This window comes from Cupressus sempervirens, chromosome 1 (assembly GCF_028749045.1).
Source record: "Cupressus sempervirens isolate cs-2001-9-10 chromosome 1, ASM2874904v1, whole genome shotgun sequence".
NCBI classification, from domain to species: Eukaryota; Viridiplantae; Streptophyta; class Pinopsida; order Cupressales; family Cupressaceae; genus Cupressus; species Cupressus sempervirens.
Window position 1 is genome coordinate 316424848 of NC_143118.1, and position 27982 is coordinate 316452829.

Below are 27982 nucleotides of genomic sequence, written 5' to 3' on the forward strand. Positions count from 1 at the left end.
TATGGTTGGAATATAAATTAATTATAATATTTAGTTTAAAATAAAATTTAAAATTTAGACTAGTATGTTTTAGATTAAGGTAAAAGTAGGTTTTGAAGGGGCCCCGAAACCCATTACATCAAAGAGAAAGATAAACCATTAAGCACAACCAGGTTATAAAAGGACCTGAAACCAGCCAAACAACTAAACCAAGTTTTGCAGGGACCTAAAACTAGCAGATATGACCAGTAAAATTAACCAAAAACTCTGGAATCTGAAAGGACAAACAGACTGGAGCAAAGCAACCAGGAAGGCTATCCAAACCAGATACCAAAAAACCAGAGACGAGACCATAACACCAACCCAGAAGAACCAGTCAGCATAAGGGAACAAATGATTATCCTTTTAAAATGAGGTTACCCTTACGCGACCGAAGAGTCATATCTAAAGGGGGAGCAGAAGGCTTAGCCTTCTTCCCTTTAACCGCAATCCAACCGTCCTCAAACTTCGTTGCCTCGGTCACCCAATCTTCAGAGGACAAAGACTCGTGGAACCCAGGGGACGCAGAGGCCTCAGCAAACACCCTATGAGAGACAGACTAGTATCTTGGATATTAATGTATTAATTAATTAATTAAATAAAAAATCAATAATCAATAATAGAAGTGTTAAATAAATAATATTAATATAATATAGACTTGTTATTAAAATATAACTTCTAAATACACATTTATAATTATATTAATTGATTTTTTTATAGTTGATCAAATATTTGACCTCTCCATCTAATGTTAGTTTTTAAATTTTAATTTTTTGTTAACAGGATAATGACAACTAATGTTGATGTTAGCACTTCATCTCCCACCTTCAAAACTGATCCAAATTCACCTTTGTGGAAATATGTTCAAATGATAGAACAAGTAAAAGGGGGTGGAACATTTGTTTGGATATGCAATTTTTGTCATGTGGGGTACAAAAGTTCATATAGTCGTGTGAAAGCCCATCTTTGTGCAATTCCCCAACAGGGTATCAAAGCATGTCCAGGAGAGGATGGTAATGGATTACCGCCTCAGCAAATAGCAAGCTATATTAGAGAGCAAGAGGAAGCAGATGCAAGAGTTTCTCGTGGCACAAACCATCCTTTAAAGAAAGGGAAGAGATCAAGTAAGCCTCCATCTCATAATGACTTTCCTGATGTTGTAGTAGAGAGCAACCCATTTTTGGGTAGAACTGAAGAACCTATTAATGTGAAGAGAAGCAAGGGGCCATTAGAGAGTGCGTTTAAGAATGATGCTAGGGAAATTGCAGATCAAAGTGTTGCAAGATGTTTATATGCAAATGGTTTGTCATTTAATGTTGTGCGATCACCATATTGGCAAGATATGTTGAGAAAAGTAAATGAGGCTCCAAAAGGGTACATGGGGCCAGGATATGAGAAGGTGCGTAGCACCTTACTAGCAAAGGAGGTAAAAAGTATAGACATTGCATTGACTCCTATTAGGAATTCATGGAAACAAACAGGGGTGTCAATAATTTCTGATGGGTGGAAGGATGCCAAAAATCGTCCATTAATCAACGTGATTGCAGTGTGCCTTAAAGGGGCAATGTTTCTTAAAGCTATAGATTGTGAAGGGCAGGTCAAGGATGCACAATTTATTGCTAACATCCTTATACAATGCATTCAAGATGTGGGCCCTCAAAATGTTGTCCAAGTAATAACACACAATGCAAAGAATTGTAAAGCTGCAGGCATGTTGATTGAGACACGATTTGAACACATATTTTGGACACCTTGTGCAGTGCACTCTCTCAATCTTATGCTACAAAAGTTGGGTAGGAAAATAAATTGGATCAAAGAAACCTATGCAGAAGCTGAAGAGATCCAAATGTTCATCACAAACCATCACATGTCACAGGCTATTTTTAGATCATTTTCGCAATTGGAGTTGCTAAAGGTAATTGAAATACTTTAAGTATGGTTCTTATTTTTTGATTTTTGTATTTCACTTCAATAATTATGAATTTATTTTTTAAACTTAGCACATCTTTAGCTTGTATTTCAAGTTTTAGTTCTTAATTTTTAATTTTTGATTAGGTTGCTGAGACTCGATTTGCATCCAACATAATTGTGTTGAGGAGACTTCTGAAGGTGCGAGAGTCACTTGCTAATATGGTTATTAGTCAAAGCTGGTCACTGTGGAGGCAATCTAGTACTGAAAGGGCTACAAATGTAAAACGAATGATCTTAGATGACAATTGGTGGGAACGAGTGGAATATCTTCTTAGTTTCACTAAGCCCATCATGAGTATGATCCGTTATACTGACATGGATCATCCATGCTTGGGAGAGGTATATGATGGAATTGATTCAATGCTTGAGAAAATGAAACGTGTCATCAATGAAAAGGAGCAAGATCCTGAAGAAACTTTCTTCAAAGAGGTGCAAACAATTTGTGTTGAGCGGTGGAATAAAATGACCACCCCACTTCATCTTCTTGCATTTGCATTGACTCCCAAATTTTATAGTGATGACATTCTTGCTATGCCATCAAGGGTACCACCATATAGAGATGCAAAAGTAAGTGAAGGGTGCAGGAAAGCACTTACAAAACTCTTCACTGAACATGAAATGGAGAATATAGTTACTAGTGAGTTTGCTGATTTTGTTGCTTCCAATGGTCAAAGTGCTTCTGCTCTTCGTGACAAGTCTACAAAGGATGCTCATGCTTGGTGGTACCTTAATGGTCATACGTCGCCACACCTCCAAAATCTTGTAATCAAACTTTTATCACAAGTAAGTTTTTTTATTTCTATTGCACTCTCTAAATTTATATTGTTTACATTTTGTAAAAATAACAAAACTTATTAACTTTAAAAGTTGAATGACATTTTCTATGCTCCACACTTTGTCTCAATAGGTTGCTAGTTCCTCCTCATCTGAGCGAAACTGGAGTACATACTCCTTCAGTCACTCAGTGAAACGCAATCGATTGGCTGCAAGTAAGGCAGAAGAACTGGTTTATGTGCATTCCAACTTGCGCCTTCTTACTCATAGTCAAAATGAGTACAAGGAAGGAGGCATAAAGTTTTGGTATGTAGATCCGGAGCGAACTGATTTGGATTTTTCAGCTGCCACGCATTCTTTACTGGATGTGCAACAAGGTAGCCACTGTCCTCCTAATGCAAGTAGCAGTGGGGCTGCACGTGATACTAATATACTTACATCATCTAATGTCACTGCTGATGTTGATGTTGATGTTGATGATCTTATATGATGCCTATATCATTGATGCACAATAAGTATTTACCTAGTGTGTTTTTTTAATGTTGAACCGATAAACAATGAATTGAATAATCTGTCATAAGAGTTATGTTTTGACATATTTTGGATTTTTAATATTAATGGCAGTTCTAAATTTGTTCAACATGTATGATCTATGGTATTTTGATGTTGATGTTGCTGTTGATTATCTTTTATGATGCCTTTATCATTAATACGTAGTTAGTAATGACTAAGTGTGTTATTTTAATGTTGAACCAATGAACCTTGAATTGAATACTGTCATAAATTAAAATTTCATGTTTTGAAACATTTTGAATTTTTAATATTAATTGCAGTTTTGAGTTTGTCAGTTTTGAATTTGTTCAACATGTATGATCTGTCGTATTCTGAATTTTAATCTTATTTTTACTTTTAAGCCTGCAAATATTTATATAGTTATAATTTTAAATTTTTTTTTTATGGACGTACCCAAACTGCCCCCCAAAAATTGCTGTACCAGCGTATCGTACCAATGTTCCCGTACCTGTACCCGTACCCGTATCGGCAACTTAGGTGATCAGCCATTAGTGAGCAGTAATTGGGGGGAATCTATAACGATAGATGTAGCAATCACTAGAACATGGGCAACTACTGGATTGTCCCCCCTATTGCTAAATTCTCAAAAAAAATATTAAAAAGAAACTGGAAGCTCTAGCAAACTCGATTATGTCATGAGTTGGGCATATGCAGCCAAAATAAGCATTTAGGTAACTGAAATAACCTTAGAATTTCATACCTATAACCATCATGTGCAAAAGTTATTGCAAACCAATAATCAGACAATACTCAATATACATTGATTCAAAGAAAGCATAATCCACAGACCAAAAAAACTATCGAAGAACGCATAATCCACAGCCAAAAAACCTATGATATGTATAACAAACAAATTTCTCAATGTCAAGGAAATATTTCCTATTAGCATTCAAAGGCATCAGTCAGAGCCAAATGTCTAGCTTTGTTTGGTTTTCCGTTAGTCACATAAGAAGGCACTTATTGATTTCAATCCATGTCAAATATCGATATTCTATTTCACTAGGAATAGTTCTGAATTGGAAGATAACATTGATGTCAGAGATCACATCGTGTCAAACCCACAACTCAATCTACTATGTTATACAGACAACCGAGTAAAATTTGAACGATGTCTTCTTTTGCTAAATTTTATTTAGAATAAAACATATGAATCTGGACGGTAGTTTACCCGCTTTATTAGAGTGGCAACAAGCTTTTAAGTAAATAATGGAGTTGTCCTATAATTGGGGGAAATGAAAAAATAGAACCATTCAAATGTCACAAATTGGCTCTTAGCATTAAATATGAACCTTCACTCTAAGCTGCTAAACAAACCGTAATTATGATATCAGGGTGGATAGCATGGATTGAAGCCCAAAAAAGCAAACCATATTCCACTGAAATAAGAAAAGCGCCAATCGTGTAGTTCTAACGGAGATAAAACTGCAAAAGCTGCAAACATTTCAAGTAGTTCCTCATTTTTCGAGTATCTCAGTGAGATTCATCGAGTCTACTGTCTTGACAATAAGATTGAATTTAGTAATACAGAGCACTCAGTTCTGTCAACAAGTTTGTTTGACACAATGATGTTTCCTCATTGAACTATTTGCATTCATGCAAACATTACATGTCAATGTTTAAAGATGTATAAAAGTAATAATATTCATCGGATCTATTTTTATGTTTTTTCTTAACTTCCTCTTAGAAAAAAAATCCAGAGTAAACTAGCACAAAACTGAATGGTTAGAGCTACTGCCATCAAAGAACGAGGAATGTCTTTCATTTGCTTTTGTTAAAGAAATTACAATAAAGCCATCAAAGAACGAGGAATGTCTTTCATTTGCTTTTGTTAGAGAAATTACAATAAATTCATGCAATTCACATACAACAACACTACATGTAATTCACATATTATAATATAGGGAAAAGGACAAGGTCCCTGATAAAATACATTGAATAACCAATTGCATATTAAATTTACAGACACCCATTATGGCAAAGCAAATTTCTCTACCACCTGCAAATATAAATATCTCACAGAAGATTTCCCTTTAAAATTACAAAAGGATAAAATGTGATTGTGTTCGAAGGTTTGCTTAGTGGGTAATGAAAAGTGTGCATGAAACAATTTACAATACTAGCCAGCATACAGAAGCTTGCAATAAACATTACCAGAAGTTAATGTATGATGCCTAAATCATGTGGCCTCTGGACACTCTTACAACCACAACATAATTGAACTACCTCCCTTAAGGCAGTGCTAGCCGATTCCATTGTCCATGTTGGATAGAATTCATGTGCTTTGAATACTTTTTCTGGATCTTTTTGCACAACCTGGGCACCATTCAGAAATAAATCACCCTCTGAACGTAAGCAACCAGATGTTGCTTCCTCTTTATCTGCTGGCTGAACAAGAATTACCAAAGAAACATCTTCATGAGAAACTTAAAGCATGTGGCAAAAAACTAAAAATGACAAATGACACAAACATTATCAGTTAGCATAAACATGAAATGTAATGGATCCTATTTGAAATTGTCATTCAATCTTATATGATGGCAAAGACGTCAAGGCAGCAAACTAAGTATACATTTTGTATTTCTTAATCAAGAGTTGTTGAAAACTAAATAAACTGTATATATTATAAAATTTAAATTTACAACTATCTGCACTATATTTTGTTTAAGAACTGATTGCATGGATGTCATGTAAGATCTGAGAATGGCACAAAAGTATTGTTTTAAATGTGATACATTCCCGCTCACTGTGCTTCCAGATATTTGTATCTATATTACAAAAATTAAATTTACAACTATCTGCACTATATTTTGTTTAAGAACTGATTGCATGGATGTCATGTAAGATCTGAGAATGGCACAAAAGTATTGTTTTAAATGTGATACATTCCCGCTCAGTGTGCTTCCAGATATTTGCATCTTCTTTCGTATGTTTGATATGAATGTGTGCGTGTGTATCTTTGCATGGATATGTGAGGACGGACATCAATCATTTGACCCATTATTAAATTAATTCATGTAGTCTTGAAGCTCAGTTGTTCATCTCAGGAAGACATTTAACTCATTCAAATCTGGAAGGATGGATAGAATCGATTGTTACTAAAAAATACTTTATAATACAGATAAGTGAATTGCCAAGACTCTAGACAGTTGCTATCATATGTGTCTATAACTAACACTATGTATATCTATATGTGAGTGCGTATTGCAGATGACCTAATAAATTGATATTGTCAGAAACAAATGCTAGAAGACATTGAAAGGAAAGAAAAATTTGAGGATAAACACCCGTGGACAATGCATTGGGTGCACGAATTGACCTTCATCAGCTTAGAGTCAAGGCCTGACAGGTATCTATTACGCCCAATTTACCTAGGAATCAAAACTCAGCCACATCCCTTCTGATGTCAGGCCTTGGTGAACTGCCAAGATATAGATCCCTGGACGGCTCTTTGTGAGATAAATTCACACTGGTGGACCAATAGCCACTTGACAGAATAGAAAAAATTCACTGCCTATATTTGTATTTAGAAGGTTAATGAGGGTTGTCCGAAGATAACTCCCCACTTTTAAAATTGTGAAAAATTAAAGTAAAAATAGGCAACCTGGGAATGAAAATCTCCCATAAAAACAAATCAACATAAGGTATTACTTACAGGATAATAGGATTCCTTCCGTTAATATTTTGCCCCATTTCTCAAGTATTCCTCATGAAAATGGTAGTCAAACCTGAAAAGGATCCATTTTCTGAAATATTGTGGGTAGCATACCAAAGCTCCATGATTAGCACAAGCAAGTAGGAAGTTGGCAAGGGTTAATAAGTCTAGTTTCAACGTTTGCTGCAAACATCGAAATATATAGTCTGAAGTTTAAACTTTAATTCGTATAATATACTTACCAGTACTTAAGCTCGAACAACTGAAAATGTAGCATAAAATCTTAAGATGCCAATAATTTTTCTATTTAGGTCAGTCATTAAGGGGCTTCCTTGCATTACTCTTTATGTTCTGGTAAATGCATAACAATTATAAGAGCTATTTAAACACACAAGACAAAGAAGCAACATTTACAATCCAATAGGTCATTGTTCTACTTATAATAAAAGTTGTATTATTAATTTATTAGTCATAATTAAAAAAAAAATGATAAAAATACATATTAATGTCCAGGAATGACCAAAAAGGATCAAAGAGACTGAAATGTAGAGGAAGTGCAATTGCAATAGACTAGGGCAAAAGGTGCCCTAGACATTAAGCAAAAAGAAAGTCAGAAAAGCTGAAACACAGGAGTTTACCCTTAAAAGAGTTACTCCCTAACTAGTACAAATATAAATAGAAAAGTGGAAAGAAGCCCACAAGGCAGTAGAATAAAGATAGATTAGCCATACAGTAAACCAAAACCCTCAAGCATCAATGTTCAGTGACCTATTGGAAAAGCAGACAATGTTATCATCCATCACTATAGAAATACCAATGACATGTTTGAGAATGCTCGTTCGATTAAGCCTAGAGGTAAGGGTGTTGGATTAAGCCTAGAGGTAAGGGTGTTGGACTAGGCAATCCTAGGAAACCAACGATCCCACATAGGACCTCTTCTAATGTTTGAGGCCAGAAAAATTGGTTCTAGCATGAGAGAAATTGATGGTGTGATATTTCCCCCAAAAAGTGGGCTGCGAAAGAGGGGTGCAAGAGGATCCTTAACAATGAGAAGAGATAAAGCCACGACAATTAGAGTGAGTGATATGTTGTTGAGGAGCTTTCAACAGTAAATGACAAGAATAAGCAGTACATCACCAGTCTGTCACCATCCATGGAAAACTCATCAATGCAAAAGTACTTGCTAGCATATCCAAAGGATGCTTAGCAACTCTAAAATTTGTGGCAGTCTGAAAGAAATAAGTGATAGATCTACAGATATGGGAGTGCCATTGAGAGATTTATGCTTGAAAGTTGAACATGTTGCAACTTTTCGCACGTCTCCCATTGGAAATGGGGACCCCTTACTTTTTGGTTCACTTGGTTTTTTTGGCTATGGTTCTTAGTAGTTCTGGCGTCAGTTCCTTGGGGTCCTCATGTTTCAAATGAGAATTAGTGAAATTGGCCAAGTCTAGAGTGGAGAGTCATTTCCTACCTTTTAGGGTTTCAATTTTCAAGGCTTTCCTCATTAAGAATTGTGAATTTGGAAGAAGTGTTGAGTTGAAAATCCTTCAAAGCGGCGTTACAAGATTAAAATTTGTGGCAATCTAAAAGAAGTAAGTGATAGATCTATAGATATGGGAGTGACATTGAGAGATTTATGCTTGAAAGTTGAACATGTTGCGACTTTTCGCACGTCTCCAATTGGAAATGGTGACCCCCTACTTTTTGGTTCACTTGGTTTTTTTGGCTATGGTTCTTAGTAGTTCTAGCATCAGTTCCTTGGGGTCCTCTTGTTTCAAATGAGAATTAGTGAAATTGGCCAAGTCTAGAGTGGAGAGTCATTTCCTACCTTTTAGGGTTTCAATTTTCAAGGCTTTCCTGATTAAGAACTGTGAATTTGGAAGAAGTGTTGAGTTGAAAATCCTTCAAAGCGGCATTACAAGACTTGTGCTGAGTCTAGGCGAGTTTTGACTGGACTCGCCAAGTCCATGAACTCACTAGACTCGGCAAGTCTTGCTAGTCTGACTCTGCCGTCAGCTAGCATTAAAAAAGTCAAAAACAAATCAATTTTTAAATTATTTTGCTGTCTTTTTTGAGTATGTAAGTCATGTCTAAGACCTAAAAAGGTCATTCTATCACTTGGAAACACAAACGAGAGAGAAAAAAAGCTTGAGAGAAGAGTATTGGAGTTTTGGGGAATGGAATAGCAAATCAGTTGACTCTCATATAGAGATTGCTGATTGTACACTTGTAGCTTGCATCTACGCATTGAAAAGATCTTAAAAGAAGCATTTGGAGGAGGCTTCTACAAACTTGAGATGCATTTCCATTTTTATAGCAAATTTGAAGAGGAAAGTTACATTTCTTTGTGTTGTTTTGTAAATTTTTTTACATTCATGACTCATATTTTGGTTTCCATTTTGTTTACATCTCTTTTAGTCTTAAGATTTATTCCATTTTATGTTAATGAAAAACTTAAAAAGTAAGAAGCCCGAGTGTTTGAAAGTTTGATTTTCTTTATTGTAGATACTTATTTATTTTTTAACGATATACTGCAGCAAGCGGCATCACATCTTGGCCAAAGGGTAGTGGATCTAGGCCTAATCTAACCTTGATGCAGACCTTGTTACAGTATCAAGGGATAGAGCTTAGAAACATGTCATCCTTGGCCATAACAAATAAGTTTTTACATGTTGCCATTGTATGATAACATATAATGGGAGACGCATTAACAAAATTGAAATGTCAAATTTGTACGTATATTATGCTGCTAAGTCATGCAAAGGAGCAACCCAAGATGTCATACGTGATATGCTAACTCTTTTAGAGGCAGCTCAAGAGAAAAAAGAATTAAGAAAGAAGCAACACAAAGAAATGACATACTTGGCTAGAGAGGCTCTTCATGTTATCATTAGCTGGAGAGGGCTCTTCAAGTTATCATTCTCCACCTACTACTACTGCTTCTTCTATGAGTGTGAGCATTGGGCCTCGGATTCATAAGAAAAAATCCACACTAGATTCCGTCTTTGTTCCACACACAACTCTAGGTGCACACCATCACTTGAGAGCATGGGTTGGAATAAGGATAAGCATTTAAAGCATAGTTTAAAAACTTGGCGTTATATCGCCAAAGCCGCGATATATCGTGGGAATTTCCAACGGCTGAGTATATCGTGGTAGATATCGGCACCGATAAATGACAAAAACCCGCAATGAGAAATACGGAATAAATCACGAGTTAAACCAAAAAATCATCAAAAAACCCATTGAAAAGTTGTGTTGACTGGTCGTCAAGATTTTAGGTCATAAAATTTTAGGTTTACATCATTTTATATATTCACTCCCAGCGGCGTTTGATATTCACTTGGTAACAAACAAATGACCTCCTCTAGTTGACTACAAGTGCAAACGACCTCCTCCAGCCTTTCTGCAAGTGCATTCGACCTTTGGTTTGGAACTCAAATTTGTTCAACTTTATACTGAGTCTGTCTGGAGCGATTTCGAGACTTTTCTGCAACGATTTTTGTGATTTTCCTTGGTTGCAAACTTACACTCTTTGCAAATCGCAGGTATGTGAAATATTTTTTTTTTTTTAAATTAATATATATTGTTAATCATTTGTGTATAAAACTTTAAACTTTAACTTATTTTGTAATACTAATTAAAATACTTATGTTTGTTTAAAATTTAACTAATCAATAAAAAATTCAAATACATAAATAGTGATCAATTGTAATACTGTATTTTAAATTTTCTGTAATACTATATATATATAATGTAATACTATTAGTATTTTCTATATATATATATATATATATATATATGATATTATTTATAATGTAATACTAATTAGTAAATTACTATTCGTAATTTAATATGATTCCAGTTTTAAACACAATTGGATAGTTTTAAATTTAATATCAGTAAATAACAGTATAAAAGAATTAGAAAGAACAATTAATGTTAATATAAATGTCCTTTAATTATCGGCAAGGTAAATAACAGTTGGATAGTTTTAAACTTTTAATATTAGTAAATAACACTTGGATACTCATTTTATTTTATTTTGCTTATAGACTAATTCCAGTTTATTTTAAACCCGAACAGTTGGATAGTAGATCTCACCCTCCTTTTGATAAGAGTTGGATTACAAATCATTAAATTTGATATATTCATATTGTTGCAAATTATATTTGATATCAATCTTATTTAATATTTGATTGTTCATTCTTATACTTGCAGAGTGCAGACTTCAAGTGTTAGTGACATACCTATAGAAACAAGATGACTGGTGGTGGTAGAGCTAAGGATCCTTTATGGATACATGGGATCCCAGGGGCAATCAGTGGACACGTCAAATGTATCCATTTCCATAAGCATATGACTTTAGGTATAAGCCGATTGAAATATCATCTTGCAAAGCTTCCATGCAATGATATTACACCGTGTGATGTATGTTCGGAAGAGGTTACAAGAGAGGCTTTGATAAGCCTACAAAAATATGCACAAGGTAAGGCAGAAAAAAAGAGGACATTCGACGCCATGGCAGCCCCAATTGGGACTTTTAGTTCTACAGGATTAGAAACAGGTGGAGAGGGTTCTTCTATTGGGCCTCAGATATGAGGACCGAGAAGTATGAGGGGGTCTTTAGTAGACTTTTGGGTTCCACGTAACATTCCTAGTGCTCAACCCAACTTGCTAGGCACTACATGGAACAAAGAGATGCATGAGAAGACAAAGGTGGCAATTACAAGATTTTAGATCCGCAATAATATTCCCTTCGATGCTTTATGTAGTCCGTATTGGGATCAAGTGGTAACTTCCATTTTTTTGTCTGGTAATGGGTTCAAGCCCCCAACTGCCTATGAGGTGAGTGGGCCATTGTTACAAGAGGAGGTAAGAAATATTCATCAACTTGTGGAAGAGCAAAGAAGAATTTGGGAACAAAAAGGTTGCACTATTATATCTGATGGGTGGACAGATGGTAGAAACAGGACGCTCATCAACTTTATAGTTGCTTCAGGGGGGCAATTGGTATTTCTAAAATCAATTGATGCCTCTGATTAAGTAAAAAATGCAGAAAACTTGTGTAACATATTGGATGAGGTAGTAATTTAAGTGGGAGTCACTAATGTCATCCAGATTGTGACTAATAATGCAGCTGTGTGTGTGGCTGCCACTAGACTTTTCATGGAGAGACATCCCGCATTATTTTGGAGCCCTTGTGCTGCCCATTGTCTTGACTTGCTTCTTGAGGATCTTGGGAAACTGAGCTGGGTGGAGAAGATGGTCGAAGATGGAAGGAAAATTGCTAAGTACATCTACAATCATACATGGGTCTTGAGTCTTATGAGAGAGCACACTAGTGGTAAGGATCTTGTATGGGCAAGGGTCACATGCTTTGCTACCAATTTTCTAAACTTGCAAAGCATATCTAAGACATTGCTAGACCTCGGGCGCATGTTTCTTGATAAGAAATGGTTAGAGAGTCATTATGCCCAGAAGCCTAAAGCAGAGAAGATTGTGAGGATTGTGTTTGATGGTAGCTTTGAAAAGCTGATGGAAGAGACCCTCAAAGTAAGTTTTCAAGTATTCATTGATGATTTAGTATTCAATTTTGAAATATTTTCCTTGGCTGATTTTTGTATGTTTTATTATGTCTAGGTATCAGAACTATTGGTGAAGGTTTTACAAATTGTGGATGGGGATAAAAACCCCATGGGGTTTCTATATGAGGCCATGGATAGTGCAAAAGAGGCCATTCAGCACTTGTATAGGTCAAATGAGACCAAATATAGACCCATATGGAACATCATTGACCGTAGGTGGAACCGACAACTCCACCAACACATTCATGCAACTGCCTACTTCTTGAACCCCAAGTACTATTTTTCCAACACATTCAAAGCAGATGTAGAGGTTAAAATTGGCTTGGACACATGTATTCGAAGATTGGTTGCTGATACGGACCTCCAAGACCTCATACTTGATGAGTTGCAAAGCTACAAGAAGGAAGAGGGGCCATTGTTTTCTTCTCCTGATTGCAAACGTAGGAGATACACCTTGCAGCCAGGTAAAAAAGAACATGTGTTTAGTTATCTGATATCATACCATTTAGTTTGCTCGTGACGTTTATTGGAAGTTTTACCACATCATAAATGGTTTTTGTAATCCTTGCAGATCTGTGGTGGGAAGATTATGGTGCCACAACACCTAATCTTCAAAAGCTTGCCATCCGAATTTTATCACAGCCTTGTAGTGCTTCTGGCTGCGAGAGAAATTGGAGTACTTTTCAAAACATACACACAAAAAAACGTAATAGGTTGACTCAAAAGCACCTGAATGACTTAGTTTATGTGAAGTACAACCTTCTCTTGCACAAGAAGGTGAAAGGGCAAGCTTCATATGAAGCACTAGACTTGGATGACATTGATCCATATTCAGCCAATTGGATTGCTCCCCCTGATGGTGAGGATGCGGATGTTGGTGAACCTTTATTGATAGATGAGCAACTAGTTGAGTTTGAGAGAGAAGCAGATGAGTGGGATGCAAATGTGGCAGCACATGAGGAGGAACATGAGCTTGGTCATCCATCAAAGGCTTCTGTAGAGCGTGAGGCACCTATTAGGGCACTTGTTGAGGATGTTGCCACGGCAACTACTTCAACACCACCCACCCAGTTGTAATGATCTCTTTGGAGTTTTACTCGTAGACGCAATTTATAATTGTTACTTTCAGTTTTCATTGATACTGAAACTTGAACTTAATATGTATTCAAAAGTAGTAGTTTCATAGAGTTTGACTTCTATGTATCGAACTTATTTATATTCAGATGTTCTACTTGTTTTTTGGTATATGATTCTAGTAGTATGTTAATCTACTAAGTTCCTCTTGCTATGAATTACTGTTTAACTTAAAACTTTGATGATATATGGTGGATATCTCAATTTTCAAATTATTATATATTCTACAAATTTCGTGTATGTATGCATTTTTAATAATATTTTAAGAAATCTTATATTTTCAAATGTTCAATAAAAGTGCTAGTTTATTGCCAATTTTTTCGCTGAGTTTTTGCCAATTCCGAGTTTTTCAAAAAATTTAGGCCGGTTGAGAAATTGTCGATACAGAGTTTTTAAACTATAGTTTAAAGCACCAAGGTACTTATTATTTTAATTTCTTATTTCTATTTCTTACTTCTCTTGCTGTCAAGACAAAAAATATTTTAATTTGTTTTAAAACTTGATAGTAATATACTAACAACTTAATAAGTACACTTATTTATTTATTTAATTTGTTTTAGGTCTCCTTATTGGCAAATTGCAACAAATCTTGTTATTGTTTGTGGTCCAGGGTTTAAAGCCCCTAATGATGAGGAGCTAAAGGTCCTATTTTGACCCGATGGGTGGCTGATGTAAAAGTTCAAATTGAGTAGTGTGAGGCATGGAGGACAAAGGGTTGCACCATCATAATCAATTGTTGGACTGACAAAAGAAATAGAATACTACTGAATTTTATTGTCTCGTCATGAGGTAATTTTAGACATTTGAAGTAGAACTTGTACTTCGAAAGTTAAGAGTTAGTCATAATACTATAGTACTTACTAGTGGCAAAGTATTGATAAAGTTTTTTAACTTATGAATCATGAATGGTCATTGTACTAAATTACTATATTTTTTCTCAGGTGCCACAATGTTTTTGAAATCAATTGATGCCTCTAGGACAACAAAAAATGTAAAGTATATTTGTGAGGTAATGGAGGAAGAGTTGAAGGAGGTGGGTGAGGAGAATGTGGTAAAAATAGTCACAGATAATGCAGAATATTATGTTGTTGCAGGTAAAATTCTTATAGGGAGGTACTACCACTTGTTTTGAATCCCTTGTGTTGCTCATTGCATTGAACTCATGTTGGAGGATCTTGGTAAACTTCCCTTGATAAAAACATGTGTAGAGGAAGGAAGAAATATTTGTAAATTCACATATAATCATACTTGGGTCCTCAACCTTATGAGGAAAACAACAAAGCAAAAAGAGTTGTCTCGTCCAACGGTCACTAGATTCACAACAAATTTTGTCATGTTGCAATCCTTGCTTAAGTCAAAGGTCGGTTTGAAAGACATGTAAGTAAAGCGTGGATGACATCATCATCATATGCAAAGACCAATGCAGGAGTTGAGATAGCTGATCAAGTTTTTGATGAGAATGGCTTTTGGCAACTGGTCAAGGAGATTGTGGAGGCAACTTTCCTTTTTGTCCTAATTTCCATTTCATTTCATCATTTTTGTTAAACACTTATTTATGTTCATTGTTCATTTTTAAAAACAAAACTTAAAACTTACAGCTTAATGTTTCACCTTTCACAATGATTGTAATTCATAAAGTCTCTTATTGTTCTCCTACGAATTGTTGATGGAGATAAGCCCTCAACGGGATACATTTATGAGGGCATGGATAGGGTGAAAGAGGCAATTCAAGCTTTATATGCAAGAAATCAAGATAAATATGATCCCATATGAGATGTCATTGAGAGGTCATGGCACAATCTATTAGCATAAATGTTGATGCTATGAGGGAGCATTGCACAACATTGATATGATGTATTCAAGACTGTGTTTGTCATTGATGACAACATAGTAATAAGTTTGTAAAGACTGACAAAGCAACAAACTGTGATTTTTGTATAAAGAACAATATATTACTTATCTATTAATGCGCAGTTTCCAATGCATACTACAGTATGTCTTTGTTACAAGGGTAAGTGCACAGAACCTAATTTGACAGTGTACGGAAGATATGATTGATCTATAGAGAACCGTATGAGAACAAAGTATTAGGAAAGCAGTTCCTATTATGTGATTGCTGCAATTCATCACAAATGTAGTGAAAGGTTGCAAAGTTAACTGGAGACAGTATATTGGTCATTGATGATGTCAGAGAGTGTGCATGTATAGAAGTCGCACGTGTGAAAGTTTGTTTATAACTGTGAGCGGACAGCATTAATTAAATGTGTATTCATTTAATTAACGTATTATAATTAAGTGGGAAGCCAACTCAAGGATTTATTATTGAGCATGGTATAAAGGAAAGATGTTTTCCGTGTTTAACATACAGAGAGCAGATAAGACTTGCAAATTATTGAGCAGCAGAGCACTACAGAAGCAGAGTGACTTACCACTACGTGTAAGTGACCTTAAGGGTTATTATTACTAAGTACAAGGTAACAAATCTAATCGCATGGTCTGAAGGAGAAGAAGTCCAACATACTCAACAGAGGAAGAAGTAAAAGCTTGTTTCACATCTATTATTTTGAAAGGAATAGTACCGAGGTCAATTGGACAGTGGGTTCATTTATCTGATCCTGAAGTTGTTTGAACAGTGGGTTCAACTGTCTTCCACAACTCCTAACAGAGTTGGCACAACTCCTAACAGGGTTGGAATCTCCTAACAGGGATTCAAAGTCTCCTAACAAGGTCCATCCTCTAACAAGGAATATTTATATTAGTACATCAACTTGTGGGCATCATTCCCACCGGGGTTTTCCCTCTGATCAAGGGTTTCCCTAGTCAAAATATCTGGTGTAATTGTTTATATGCATCTTTATGGTTGTTGTTTACTTTGGCTGAATGGTTAAGTTTGTTTAAGGAGGATAAATGTTTTAATTGTTCAATAACTGATTCACCCCAACACCCCCCCGCCCCCCCCCCCCGAGTTATCTTGGTGGACTATTGTTTCTAACAATTTGGAAAACTTTAGAAGCTAATTATGAGGGTGATACACATGCAAAAAGAGTTAGATTACAAAATTTGCATTGTGCATTTCAAGATGCCAGAATGATGGAAGATGAATCTGGAAGAAGCTATATTGGCAGAATATCTGAGATTGTTGTAAGAATCACATCTCATGGTGGAAAGAAATTGGATGATGAAGTAATATGGAAGATCTTGAAAAGTTTGACACCACCTTTCAAGACAGTAACACGGATGATTCAACTGATGATACCCTTTATTGAAAATTTCACCAAAGAAACATTGCTTGGTAGATTGGAAGCTGCAGAATTCGATTTGAAACAATCTGAAGAATTAGAAAAGTTAAGATAGCATTTAGTGCATTAAATATTAATGCCTAGTCTGGCAAAGAACACAAAAGCGCAAGGAGACATGGCTAGCAGCAACAAGTCTATTGAGGAAAAGATCAAGGAAGAAGTGGCTCCTCTTGTGGAAAGAGAAAAGGATGGTAAGAATATCTTTAAGTGTTGGAGATGTAATGAATATGGTCATTATGCATCTAACTGTCCTAAAAGAGAAAGGAAGTATAAGGGAAGATTCAAACCTAGAAGACCTAGAAATTGCTTATATGCTAATGAAGAAGAAGAAGAAGAAGAAGAATCTGATCGAAGCGAAAGTGAAGATGAATTGGGATTCGTAGCTATAAAGGAGGAGGATCTTGACAAGGAAATTACAGAAGAAAGTGCCCTGATTTCACAAGTTGAAAGGAAAGATTGGATCATTGATAGTGGTTATTCACATTACATGACTGGTGATATGAGCAAATTTGTCAAATTCAAAAGCCATGATGGAGGGATTGTCAAAGTAGGGAACAATGCAACCTGTCACATTACAGGAATTGGATCTATCACACTTGATGGTAAAACAAATACTAATGATGTTTACTATGTTGATTGACTGAAACATAACTTGTTAAGTGTTGAACAGCTTATGGACAAGGATTACCAATTACAGTTTGGTAATGACACATGCACCATCAAGGACAAGGAAGGAAAATTGCTTGGTACTGACACAAGAACCAGAGGTAATGTATTTCAGCTAAACATATTCAAAGAAGAAAGTCCTGCATCTGACAAAAGAAATTTGTAGTCGAAATAAAGTAACTGTTATGTTTACTACTTGTTCCTCACTGTTATGTTTAGTACAGGCAAGAATACTCACCACTATACTATAGCCTCTTTTGCAGTCAAGGCCAAACTGTTCCTCACTGAGCTTCATGCCATGGAGCAGTCTACTCGAAGAATTGTGGAGCAGGCCAGGGCTCAGAATCTAGGAACTATCATCAGGGCAACAGAGGCCTTGGCCATCGTTATGCAGACTGACTGCCACACAAATAGGGGATTACTAGAATAGGGTGGCTATTCAGAGGAGGACATGGCTACTACATGGACGGGCAGCTGTATCATTTCCATGGAACAGGAACAATCGCTCCTCATAGAAGTGCTAACAGCAATGGAGGTTGCCTTGTTGAAAATTCAAAAGGAGAGAAACCTAGCTAAAGTTTGGGGCCTAAAAAGAAAGAGTATTCACGAGCAATGGGCAGCGGAAAAAGTTGCTATGCAGGAAGCCTAGAACAAAGAAAAGGTGGAATTGGAGAGCAAGGTCGACGCGGCAGAAGCTAAAAAGATATGCACTATGAGTATTGCAAGGCGTTTGGACAAAGCCAAAGACCACTGAGCGAGACTTGCAACGGCTAAGGGGAACTCCGAGTATCGGGATGTCCTCCCATCCTTCCTCTTGAAGCAAAAGTTGTTTTTTGTTGGTTTCATGTTCTACAGTCGTCTGGAAGACGACTTCTTTCTTTGGGGGGGATAGATGTAGTTGGAATAAAGTAACTGTTATGTTTAGTACTTGTTAAAGCTAGTCGGGTTGGGTAGTTAGGTGGTGAGGAAATGAGTCGGTTGATTTCCAACTAACCAACCCTTCTATAAATGTTTGGAACATTGGTAATGTATGCATGTTGTTTGTTTGGTATTAATGAAGAAATCATTTCCTTGCCTACTGGTGTTGTGGTATGAATGGTATGTTTGAAATTGCACTTCATATGTATCAGTTGGATTATTCTGTATATCTGTGAGAAGGTGTGTGATATTCCAATCTACAACAATTCGACACTCAGAGTTATGGAAATTCTTGGTGAGTTATCAGATTTGTGTAAAGAACAGAATATTGAGTTTACAAATCCAGAATCCTTCTGTTGCATACAAAGAAACAACAGCACAAGCAAAGATAGATCCAGAACGGAAGATGATACAAAGATAAAAGAAGGTATTGATCTGCTTACAAGAACAGAACCTAAAGGTATGAAGTTTCGTGTTTGTTGGACATGTAAAGAGTTTGGTCATTTTTTACGTAAATGTCCTAAGAGGTTGAGAAAAACTAGAAAGAGTTTTCTTTCTGATAAAGATGAAGACTTCTTGAGTGATTGTGATAAGATTAAGAAAAAGGAAGTAGTTAGAAGAGATAGCTTTAGTAACTATTGTTGATCTAGAGGCTAACCATGAAAATATGGAAGTCATCACTAACAATGATTTGCAGAACAATGTGTTGAGAGAAAAGTTGCAAAGAAAGAAATCAGACTAGAGTATGTTAACACTAAGGAACAGATTGCAGACATTTTCACAAAGGCCTTATCAAAGGATACATTTGAGTACCTAAGAGGTATGCTTGGGGTTATGCCCTTGCCTACTTCAGAATAGAAAATGCAAAAGTGCATCGGTCCAGGGAACAAAGCACTATTGTTAGACTGGATTGAATGTTGATGCTTCCTAAATGGGAGAGTATCTGTGATGAACAGAGTCAACAAAGGACTCTTGGTAATTGGTATGCAACAGTGTCTCTAGACACTTGACTTGTTTATGGATTTATATACAAAAGTTGTAAAGCAACAAACCGGCTTGTGGTCATGCTAGTAAATTATTGTATCTTCGAGCAATTGAGCCATTTGTGTATTACCTTTGACATTGATGTCAATGGGGGAGAGAATGACATGAAAAACATTCTATATAGTTCAATTGGGAAGAAAGCAGAACATGATGATCAAGATGTATATTTGGTATTCTTGGAACTTAGATGTTTTTCATCTATACTGCCATCAATGCCAAAGGGGGAGATTGTTAGCATGAATGCTAATGCTATGGGAGAGCATTGCAGAACATTGATATGATGTATTCATGACTATGTTTGTCATTGATGACAACATAGTAATAAGTTTGTAGAGACTGACAGAGCAGTAGATTGTGATTTTTGAATTAAGAACAATATATTACTTATCTGTTAATGCGTAGTTTCCAGTGCATACTACAGTATGTCTTTGTCACAAGGGTAAGTGTGTAGAACCTAATTTGACAGTGTACGGAAGATATGATTGATCTACAGAGAAACATATGAAAACAAAGTATTAGGAAAGCAGTTCCTATTGTGTGATTGTTGCAGTTCATCACAAATGTAGTGAAAGGTTGTGCAGTTAACTGGAGACATTATACCAGCCATTGATGACGTCAAAGAGTGCGCATGTACGGAAGTCGCACATGTGAAAGTTTGTTTATAACTGTGAGCCGACAGCATTAATTAAATCTGTATTCATTTAATTAACATATTATTATTGAGCATGGTATAAAGGATTTATTATTGAGCATGGTATAAAGGAAAGATGTTTTCCATGTTTAACATATAGAGAGCAGATAAGACTTGTGAATTATTGAGCAGCACAGCACTACAGAAGCAGAGTGACTTACCAATGCATGTAAGTGACCTTAAGGGCTATTGTTACTGAGTACAAAGTTCCAGATCTGATTGCATGGTCTGAAGGAGAAGAAGTCTGACATACTGGACAGAGGAAGAAGTAAAAGCTTGTTTCACATCTATTATTCTGAAAGGAATAGTATCAAGGTCAATTGGGCAATGGGTTCATTGATCTGATCCTGAAACTATTTGAACAATGGGTTCAGTTGTCTTCCACAACTCCTAACAAGGTTGGCACAACTCCTAACATGGCTGGAATCTCCTAACAGGGATTCAAAGCCTCCTAACAGGGACTCTTTGTACTAAATGTTGTAATAGACTCCTAACAGGGTTGATCCTCTAACAAGGAATATTTATATTAGTACATCATCTTGTGGGCATCATTCCCACTGGGGTTTCCCTAGCATAATTGTTTATGTGCATCTTTATGGTTGATGTTTACTTTGGTTGAATGGTTAAGTTTGTTTAAAGAGGATAAATGTTTTAATTGTTAAATAACTGATTCACCCCAACCCCCCACTCTCAGTTATCTTGGTGGACTATTGTTTCTAACACAATCTACTTCAAAAACCTATATATGCAATTGCCCACTTCCTTAATCTAGCATCCCAATTCAGCCCAAGTTTCAAAGTTAATGATGAAGTGTGGAGTGGGCTCTATGATGTTATAGAGAGAATGTCACTCGATGAAACAATTGGGACAATTGTAGTCCGTAAGATAGAAATGTATGAGAAAGCACAAGGAGACTTATTTGCACGAGAGTTATGCAAGAACAATCAGACATAACTAATGCCTTGCAAAAACCTATGATTCCAAATTTAATTCTAATTCTATTACCAATTTAGATTGATAAAGTTGAAGTTGTAGAATTGGTTTAAAATTTTCTTGTTTTAGATGCATGGTGGGAGATGTTTGGTATAAGGTGTCAAATCTACATAGGATTGCAATTCATATCCTGAGCTAGCCATCTAGTGCTTCAAGATGTGAACGGAATTGGAGTTTGTTCAAACATATACACTCAAAGAAGCGCAACAGGTTAGTAGTAAAAAGGTTGAACGATCTTGTGTTTGTTCACTACAATCTTCGCCTTCCTCACAAATAGATCTTGGGCACCGAAACATTGCCTATAGTATTAGAAGAGGTTGACCCACAAGCAAGGTGGCACACTAAGATCGATGATCCTGTCCTCAACGATGAAGACTTGGGGTGGGTTGATCAAGTGGATTGAGAGGCCAAGGCAGTAGTGATGGTAGTAGAGGAGGCTAGAGCACGTGGAGACCAAGTGTAGGACCCTGAGGCTGAGAATGATGGATCTGACTCTAATGATGACGATTATGAGGATGAGAATGAAGATGATGATGAGCATGTCACTAAGGTTCAGCCTCAAACACAAAGAAAGAGGATGGCTAAAGAGTCTTACATGAGCTATCGTAGGCATACTCATAGGACATAGGCTACTATAAGCCTTAGTCTTCTATGCTCTAGCTTTTATTTTGATATATGTTTTACACTTTTGATTACATGGATTTCATATTCCATGAATATTGTAGACATTTGATAGTGACCCTATATTTCTATTATGTTATTTGGTTTCACTTTAACTAATTTCTTTCAAAAAATCGCATTTATAATTATGTGATCTATGAAAAGTTGTGTATGTGTGCACAGTAGCTTCTATTTATCTCAATTATTGTGTCGTTGTTAATTGTCTAAATGATGCATGAAAAGAACTTCAAATCCTTAAAAATATGTCATGTCCCCTCCTTTAGCTCAGTCTAGCAGGGACATGTGAGTGAGCTTATTATGGGGTCTTATAGGCTGACAAGGTTGGATAGAGACCCAGTATGGTTATTCAGTGTTGGGGAATTGATGTTCTAGCAGTTATTGATCAGTTGGGAGACGTTCCTTGTTTTTAGGAGGTAGTTCCTACGTTTTAGGAGGTATGATCTTGCCCAGGGTTGGGTCTCCATGAGATTACTCTTTGGGTTCAGTTTTAGAGGGATAGGGCTTGTTTCCTAAATTTTAGGAGCATCCCTAGATTTTAGGGATGAGACTGCCAGTGGATCCTTGATTTCCGACTTCAGTCACAAACAGGTGACAAGATGATTTATGGTTTGTGATGTCAATTGGGCATTTTGTGGCTATTTTGGTTATATTTTTAAAATTTCCTAAGTTAGCATTTAATAATTAAATAAGGCTAAGTTATTAGCCATTTTGGAGTAATAATAGGTTTTTGGCCTCATCTGAATCCGCATCCTATGGTGTGATAGCTCGTTGGAAAGGTCTTGAAATTCTCTAAATCTTTCTCTTTGGTCTCAAGGCAATTCAATGAACAAATTTTTGTCTATGAGGAAAAAGGTCATTTTCTAGTAACATGACCACTTTAAAATAAGAAATTATAACACTTTCACTACCCAATGCCACTTGGAGACACTTAGGGTTCAATTTGCAATTGAGAGGGGTTATAAGGAGATAGAAGCTTCATTCCAAGATCATCTTTTCCATATTTGACAACTTGTTTATGAATTTGCTCTGAATGGGTGATTTCTACTCTGGGACACAAACCCCAGGTTAGTGATTGGTTGGGACGTAGCCCTCAACAATCTTTGGCACCGAATCTCTTAGGCATTGTGCGTGGTGATTAAGGACAAAGGCATCAATTCTCATTGGGGTTTCAGCGTGGCATATCATCTTTCCAGTTGGGACGTGGTTCATTCCAGCCGATGGGACGCCATTTGCAGCAGATACACCACGTGGTGCATCTAGAGTATTGCTTGTATTCACCTCCAAATGTATGTTGGATTCAAGAACAATCTTCACCTTCCAATTTGACATCAAATTTGTATGTGAGCTTTGGGAATTGCATTGGATTTATTGCTTGGTTCTATAATTCAAACAAATCTACCTGGTACAGTTTGCAATAATTCTGATTTTTACTTAATACCTTATTTATTTCAGTCTTGTTTCATGGTTGTTGTTCCCTATTCCTTTCTATGTTATAAAACCATCAAAAACAAACAAACCTTTCTAGACTTCTGTGTAGTTCTACAAAAAAACATAAATAAACAGGAAAACAAATTTAAAAATATTAAATTACAGCAGATCAGCAGAAGAGATCCATCAGGGATCTTTCAAAATCTTTGAATTTTAAGGGTTTTTTTATTTGTTGAGTCCTTGTCGAGTCAAAGTCCAAGCTCGATCTTGGCTTGTTGATTTTGAGCCGAATTTAAGGCTTGTAACTATGACTGTAGCACTGCTCCACGATTAGATGTTGCTTTACCCTTGATGAATGAGCTTTCGGGAATATAGATTTTTGTTTTAATTACTTTCTAAGAATTTCAACATTCCCTAAGAATGTCTTTGTAGTCTCAACACTCACTAAGAATGCTCCAAGTCTTGGCACTCACTAAGAACGTCTTAATCTAGTTTGACACTCACTAAGAATGTTCTAGATCTTGGTACTCATTAAGAACGCCTTGATCTTGGTTTGACACTCACTAAGAATTAACTGCATCTCAGCACTCACTAAGAACACCTTGATCTAGTTTAAAACTCGCTAAGAAAGTCTTGGATCTTAGCAGTCACTATGAACAACTTGATCTGATTTGACACTCACTACGAATGTCCTGGATCTTGGCACTCGTTAAGAATGCTTTGATCTAGTTTGACACTCAATAAGAGAATGTCATTAGCACACACTAAGAACACCTTGATTTGTTTGACACTCGCTAAGAATGTCTAGATTCTTTGACTCACTAAGAACGTCATGAATCCCTAACACTCACTAAGAACACCCTTGATCTTGACACTACAAATTTCTTGATCTCTTTCAAGGTGTTTCTTCATCTTCCACTTCTTCTATCTTAATGTCCTCCTCTTTTGCATTGATGATTATGTCTCCATGGTTCTTTACATTTAAAACATAAACTCTTCTTCATTAATTCATCTCTTGTGTGGCAATGATGTTTTGTATACCATCAGTCATTACATTAATAACATTTTTTCCCAATATTGTCCTTCTTTGTATCCGCATACCTGTGTTTTGTCTTGGATGGGAGATTCTTAGGTCCTTCCCTAGGTATATTAGACTCAATTGTTCTTGCCTTTTTGATGGCTTCCTCCAAGTTTTGGGGTTCAAATGATTTTAAAAAGTTTTTGGTGGTCTTTAATATTGGGATAAGGAGACTCAACCTTAGGATGTTTTAATGGTTTTTTATTTATGCATTATTTTAAGATGCTAAATGAGACCAAATCTTCCACAAGGATAGACTTGGAGCAAAAAAACAGAAAGGCTGTTTTTTGAGCTTCTTCTCTATGGCTTTGTTGTTTATGCAAGAGTTGTGCACAAAGGAAGTTTCTACATAAGTTATAAATAAACTGAATGTTAACACTTTAGAAATTGTCTTTCCTTTTGTATGAAAACTCTATAAATACAATGAGCTGTTGAAGAGATGTAAGAGAGAGATGAGAAGTTCTTTACGTAGGGTTATGCTACCGGATTTTCTCTAAGATGGAGAAAGATGTAAATCTCCATGTAAAGGTTGAAAATGTATTGTAACTTGTCCTTGAATAATGCATTAGCTTGATGTTTTGGAGGGTGGGGTTTTTCACCTAGAAAGGTTTTCCACACGTATATATATGTTTTCTATCATGTCTCATTCTTCTAGTTTCATGATTGTAGAATATTAAATTTGTATGTCGTAATGCTGCTGAAATTTGTTAGATTGGTAAATTGCAATCACTTTCCTTTAAGGTTTTAATTGTGGGAAATCAACTATGTTTGTTTCTACTTTTATGGCATAGTAGTATGTACTTGTCTTTGCTTATTAGAAGCTATTCAAGAAATCTTTGGATACTGGATGTGCATACTAATCTTAGATGGCTTTCTAGGATGTTCTCATTTCCCTTCAATTGGTATCACAGCTCATTTTTGTGAATTGCATATTGCTTGCATGTGAAGATTCGCAATGTTTCTAGTTCTGGGTATTTCTTCTATTAAGATTTCTTAGCATGCAGAGTTTGAAGAAAAAAAAATGAAGAAATTGGCTAATAATGAATCCTTTGACATAGTTACACCACCCGTGGGGACGGGAGGACAGCGGAACAAGGGGACAAGTTTCCAGGGCAAGGAGACAAAGTGGCTTTAATTTGGGGACGGCAAAGGGACGGTGGCGAGGGACGGGAGGGATTGTATATACTATACATATGGTACTTAAAATGCAAGTAATGAAAAGATGTATTACAACATAAGATATAAAGATATCAAAGAGTAAATACTTGAACATTGCATTGAATTGGAACATCGAACATTGAACATAAATAGTTGAATCAGCAAATAGTCTACACCGAGACGTCCCCTCATCCTCAACAAAAGTGGCAAAATCTAGCGGCGCCACTGGGGGCGGGGAAACAGAGTCCCCAAGTCCCGACGCATCCTAGTCTCTGGAACGTGGGACAAAAGTGGGGGGGGCATGTCCCCGTGTTACTATGTCCTTTGATGAGTGGAAGTCTTGCAGTTGATTTAGTTTTTCAAGAGACAACAAACATTTCTCGAAAGATGGCAAAGGCAAAGAAAATAGAGTTGGTCATGTTGAAATGACATTGATCAAGAGCTCTTGGTTTATAGTAGAATAATTCTTGATGCATGGGTATTGGAAGGTCTCTTTTGTTACCTCGAATGGTCCCCAAGTCCCTGGTGCATCCCAATCTCTAGAACATGAGCAAAGGGGTGGGGGACATGTCCCCGGGTTACTATGTCCTTTGATGAGTGGAAGTCTTGCAATTGATTTAGTTTTTCAAGAAACAACAGACATTTCTCGAAGGATAGTGAATGCAGAAAAGATAGAGTTGGTCATGTTGAAATGACATTGATCAGGAGGTCTTGGTTGATAGTAGAATAATTCTTGATGCATGAGTATTGGAAGGTCTCTTTTGTTACCTAGAATGCAAAGAGGTTATGGAGTTGATCATTGGATGATCTAGAAGCTTCTAGAGTTGGTCTAAAAGTGGACCTAGAGTTCTTGTACTAGTAGTGGTTGTGGAAATCCTCTACAAGTGGACCTAGAGTTCCTATACTACATTTTCCTCTTGGATGCCTGTACTTGCATGGCTTGGATTCTTGCTTCTTGGATCTGAGGGCTTCGTGGTGATGCTCATTTATGATAATCCACTATTATGGGTTTAGTTGTTTGGCGTTTTCTCATACTTTTGAATCTTTTAGATGAGAAGTGGATGTGGATGTGCATGCGTGTTTTTCAACACAATGGTTTTGCATGCTCAAGGAAATACGTGTAGTTTTTTATAGATCTATTGAAGAGCTATTTTCTAGACTCTAGTTTCCTCAGGGTGTTACTAGATGGGATAGTTGTAGTTCTACATGTATGCATGCTTTTTTGCATGGTGAGAGGAGGTGTGTTTCTTTCTCTACATGGAGATGTTGGTATGTGATCAATCACTCAACATTTTTGTGGTCATGCTTTTTTGGATTCCTAGACTACGGTGCTCAATGTGGACATAATTGGCAGATCAGATTTGTGCTTAAATTGGTGTTTGAGTCACGTTATTTACATGATTGTTCTCTTTGACCTTGTTTTTACATGTCACTAATGTGATAGTGGTTTACATGTTGCAATGATTGCATCTACAAGTTATGTAGTCAGGTGGTGATGCAGAGCACCTTACAAACCAAACAATCGTCTAAGATCTTGATGATCTAATCTTCATTGAAATAACTGAAAAGAGGCAAATACTACTTGTTTGCTTCCTTTAACAAACAACTTCAATACTGTCCCAAGTTTTGCAATTTCCAAGTATTGAGTTATTTGACCCACTAAAACTCAAAACCAAAATTTTTGGAAACATTAAAGTTTGTAGATAACTCAGTAACTATCACCTCACCAAATCTTGAAGTCTGAGGACCCCATTTGATTCCTCCAACAATTATTGTTTCAGACTACAAATTCTGGTCTATATCCCTATCATAATTCAGAATTAAAACACCAAACCCTGCCTAGGGCATCCCATATCTTTAACAAAACGAATCCAAATGATACCAAACCAATTCTATGCGAAAACCTTATGAATCTAGTTTAAGAATATGTAAGCCATTTATTTTTCCCAATCATATATAATTTTTCAAACACAAATCACTGCCTACAACTCCAACGGAGATCTTTAAAAACCATTTTCCACTAGCATATGCATGAGCTTCACAAATCTGCATAAAACCGACTAAAACCAAAAGAAAATGAAAGATAATTCAGATATCTTTCCAATGAATATTATTAGAGGTCCTGAGTCTCCAAAATGTGTCCATACCACACATTGTAACATCACTGTATTTAGGGAATCTCAAATCTGCAAATACCCACTTTCACCAAAATACTCATAACTTATTCATTTCTTTATAAAATTGAACCAAACAAAAAGCATGAGGAGGATTCATCAATATATCTATCCACTACTATATTGCATGGTTTCCAAG

At 36.3% G+C, this 27982-nt stretch overlaps 2 protein-coding genes across 2 annotated transcripts in view; one reads left to right on the forward strand and one right to left on the reverse strand.

The window, feature by feature from the left end:
• Nucleotides 1-220: 220 nt before the first annotated feature.
• LOC149577406 (uncharacterized) lies at nucleotides 221-3253 on the forward strand. Its single transcript, XM_089796320.1, has 4 exons — nucleotides 221-354; nucleotides 802-1933; nucleotides 2074-2772; nucleotides 2897-3253. Exons 1-4 carry the CDS (start codon nucleotides 221-223, stop codon nucleotides 3251-3253), a joined length of 2322 nt encoding a protein of 773 aa, XP_089652446.1.
• A 1956-nt stretch (nucleotides 3254-5209) lies between these two features.
• The window catches only part of LOC149577407 (Pectin lyase-like superfamily protein), a 77420-nt gene continuing 54647 nt past the window's right edge, over nucleotides 5210-27982 (reverse strand). The window contains exon 5 of the mRNA XM_089823795.1: nucleotides 5210-5721. Within this exon, the coding sequence (XP_089679921.1) occupies nucleotides 5494-5721 (228 nt within the window). The 3' untranslated portion in view covers nucleotides 5210-5493. The remainder of the gene's footprint in view (nucleotides 5722-27982) is intronic.

Bases quoted from the DNA above. Each gene is read 5' to 3' on its own strand.
- LOC149577406 (XM_089796320.1), top strand. From the start codon at position 221: ATGACCAGTAAAATTAACCAAAAACTCTGGAATCTGAAAGGACAAACA. The intron at 355-801 runs GTCAGCATAAGG...TTTTGTTAACAG, and splicing joins ACACCAACCCAGAAGAACCA to GATAATGACAACTAATGTTG. The intron at 2,773-2,896 runs GTAAGTTTTTTT...TTGTCTCAATAG, and splicing joins TAATCAAACTTTTATCACAA to GTTGCTAGTTCCTCCTCATC.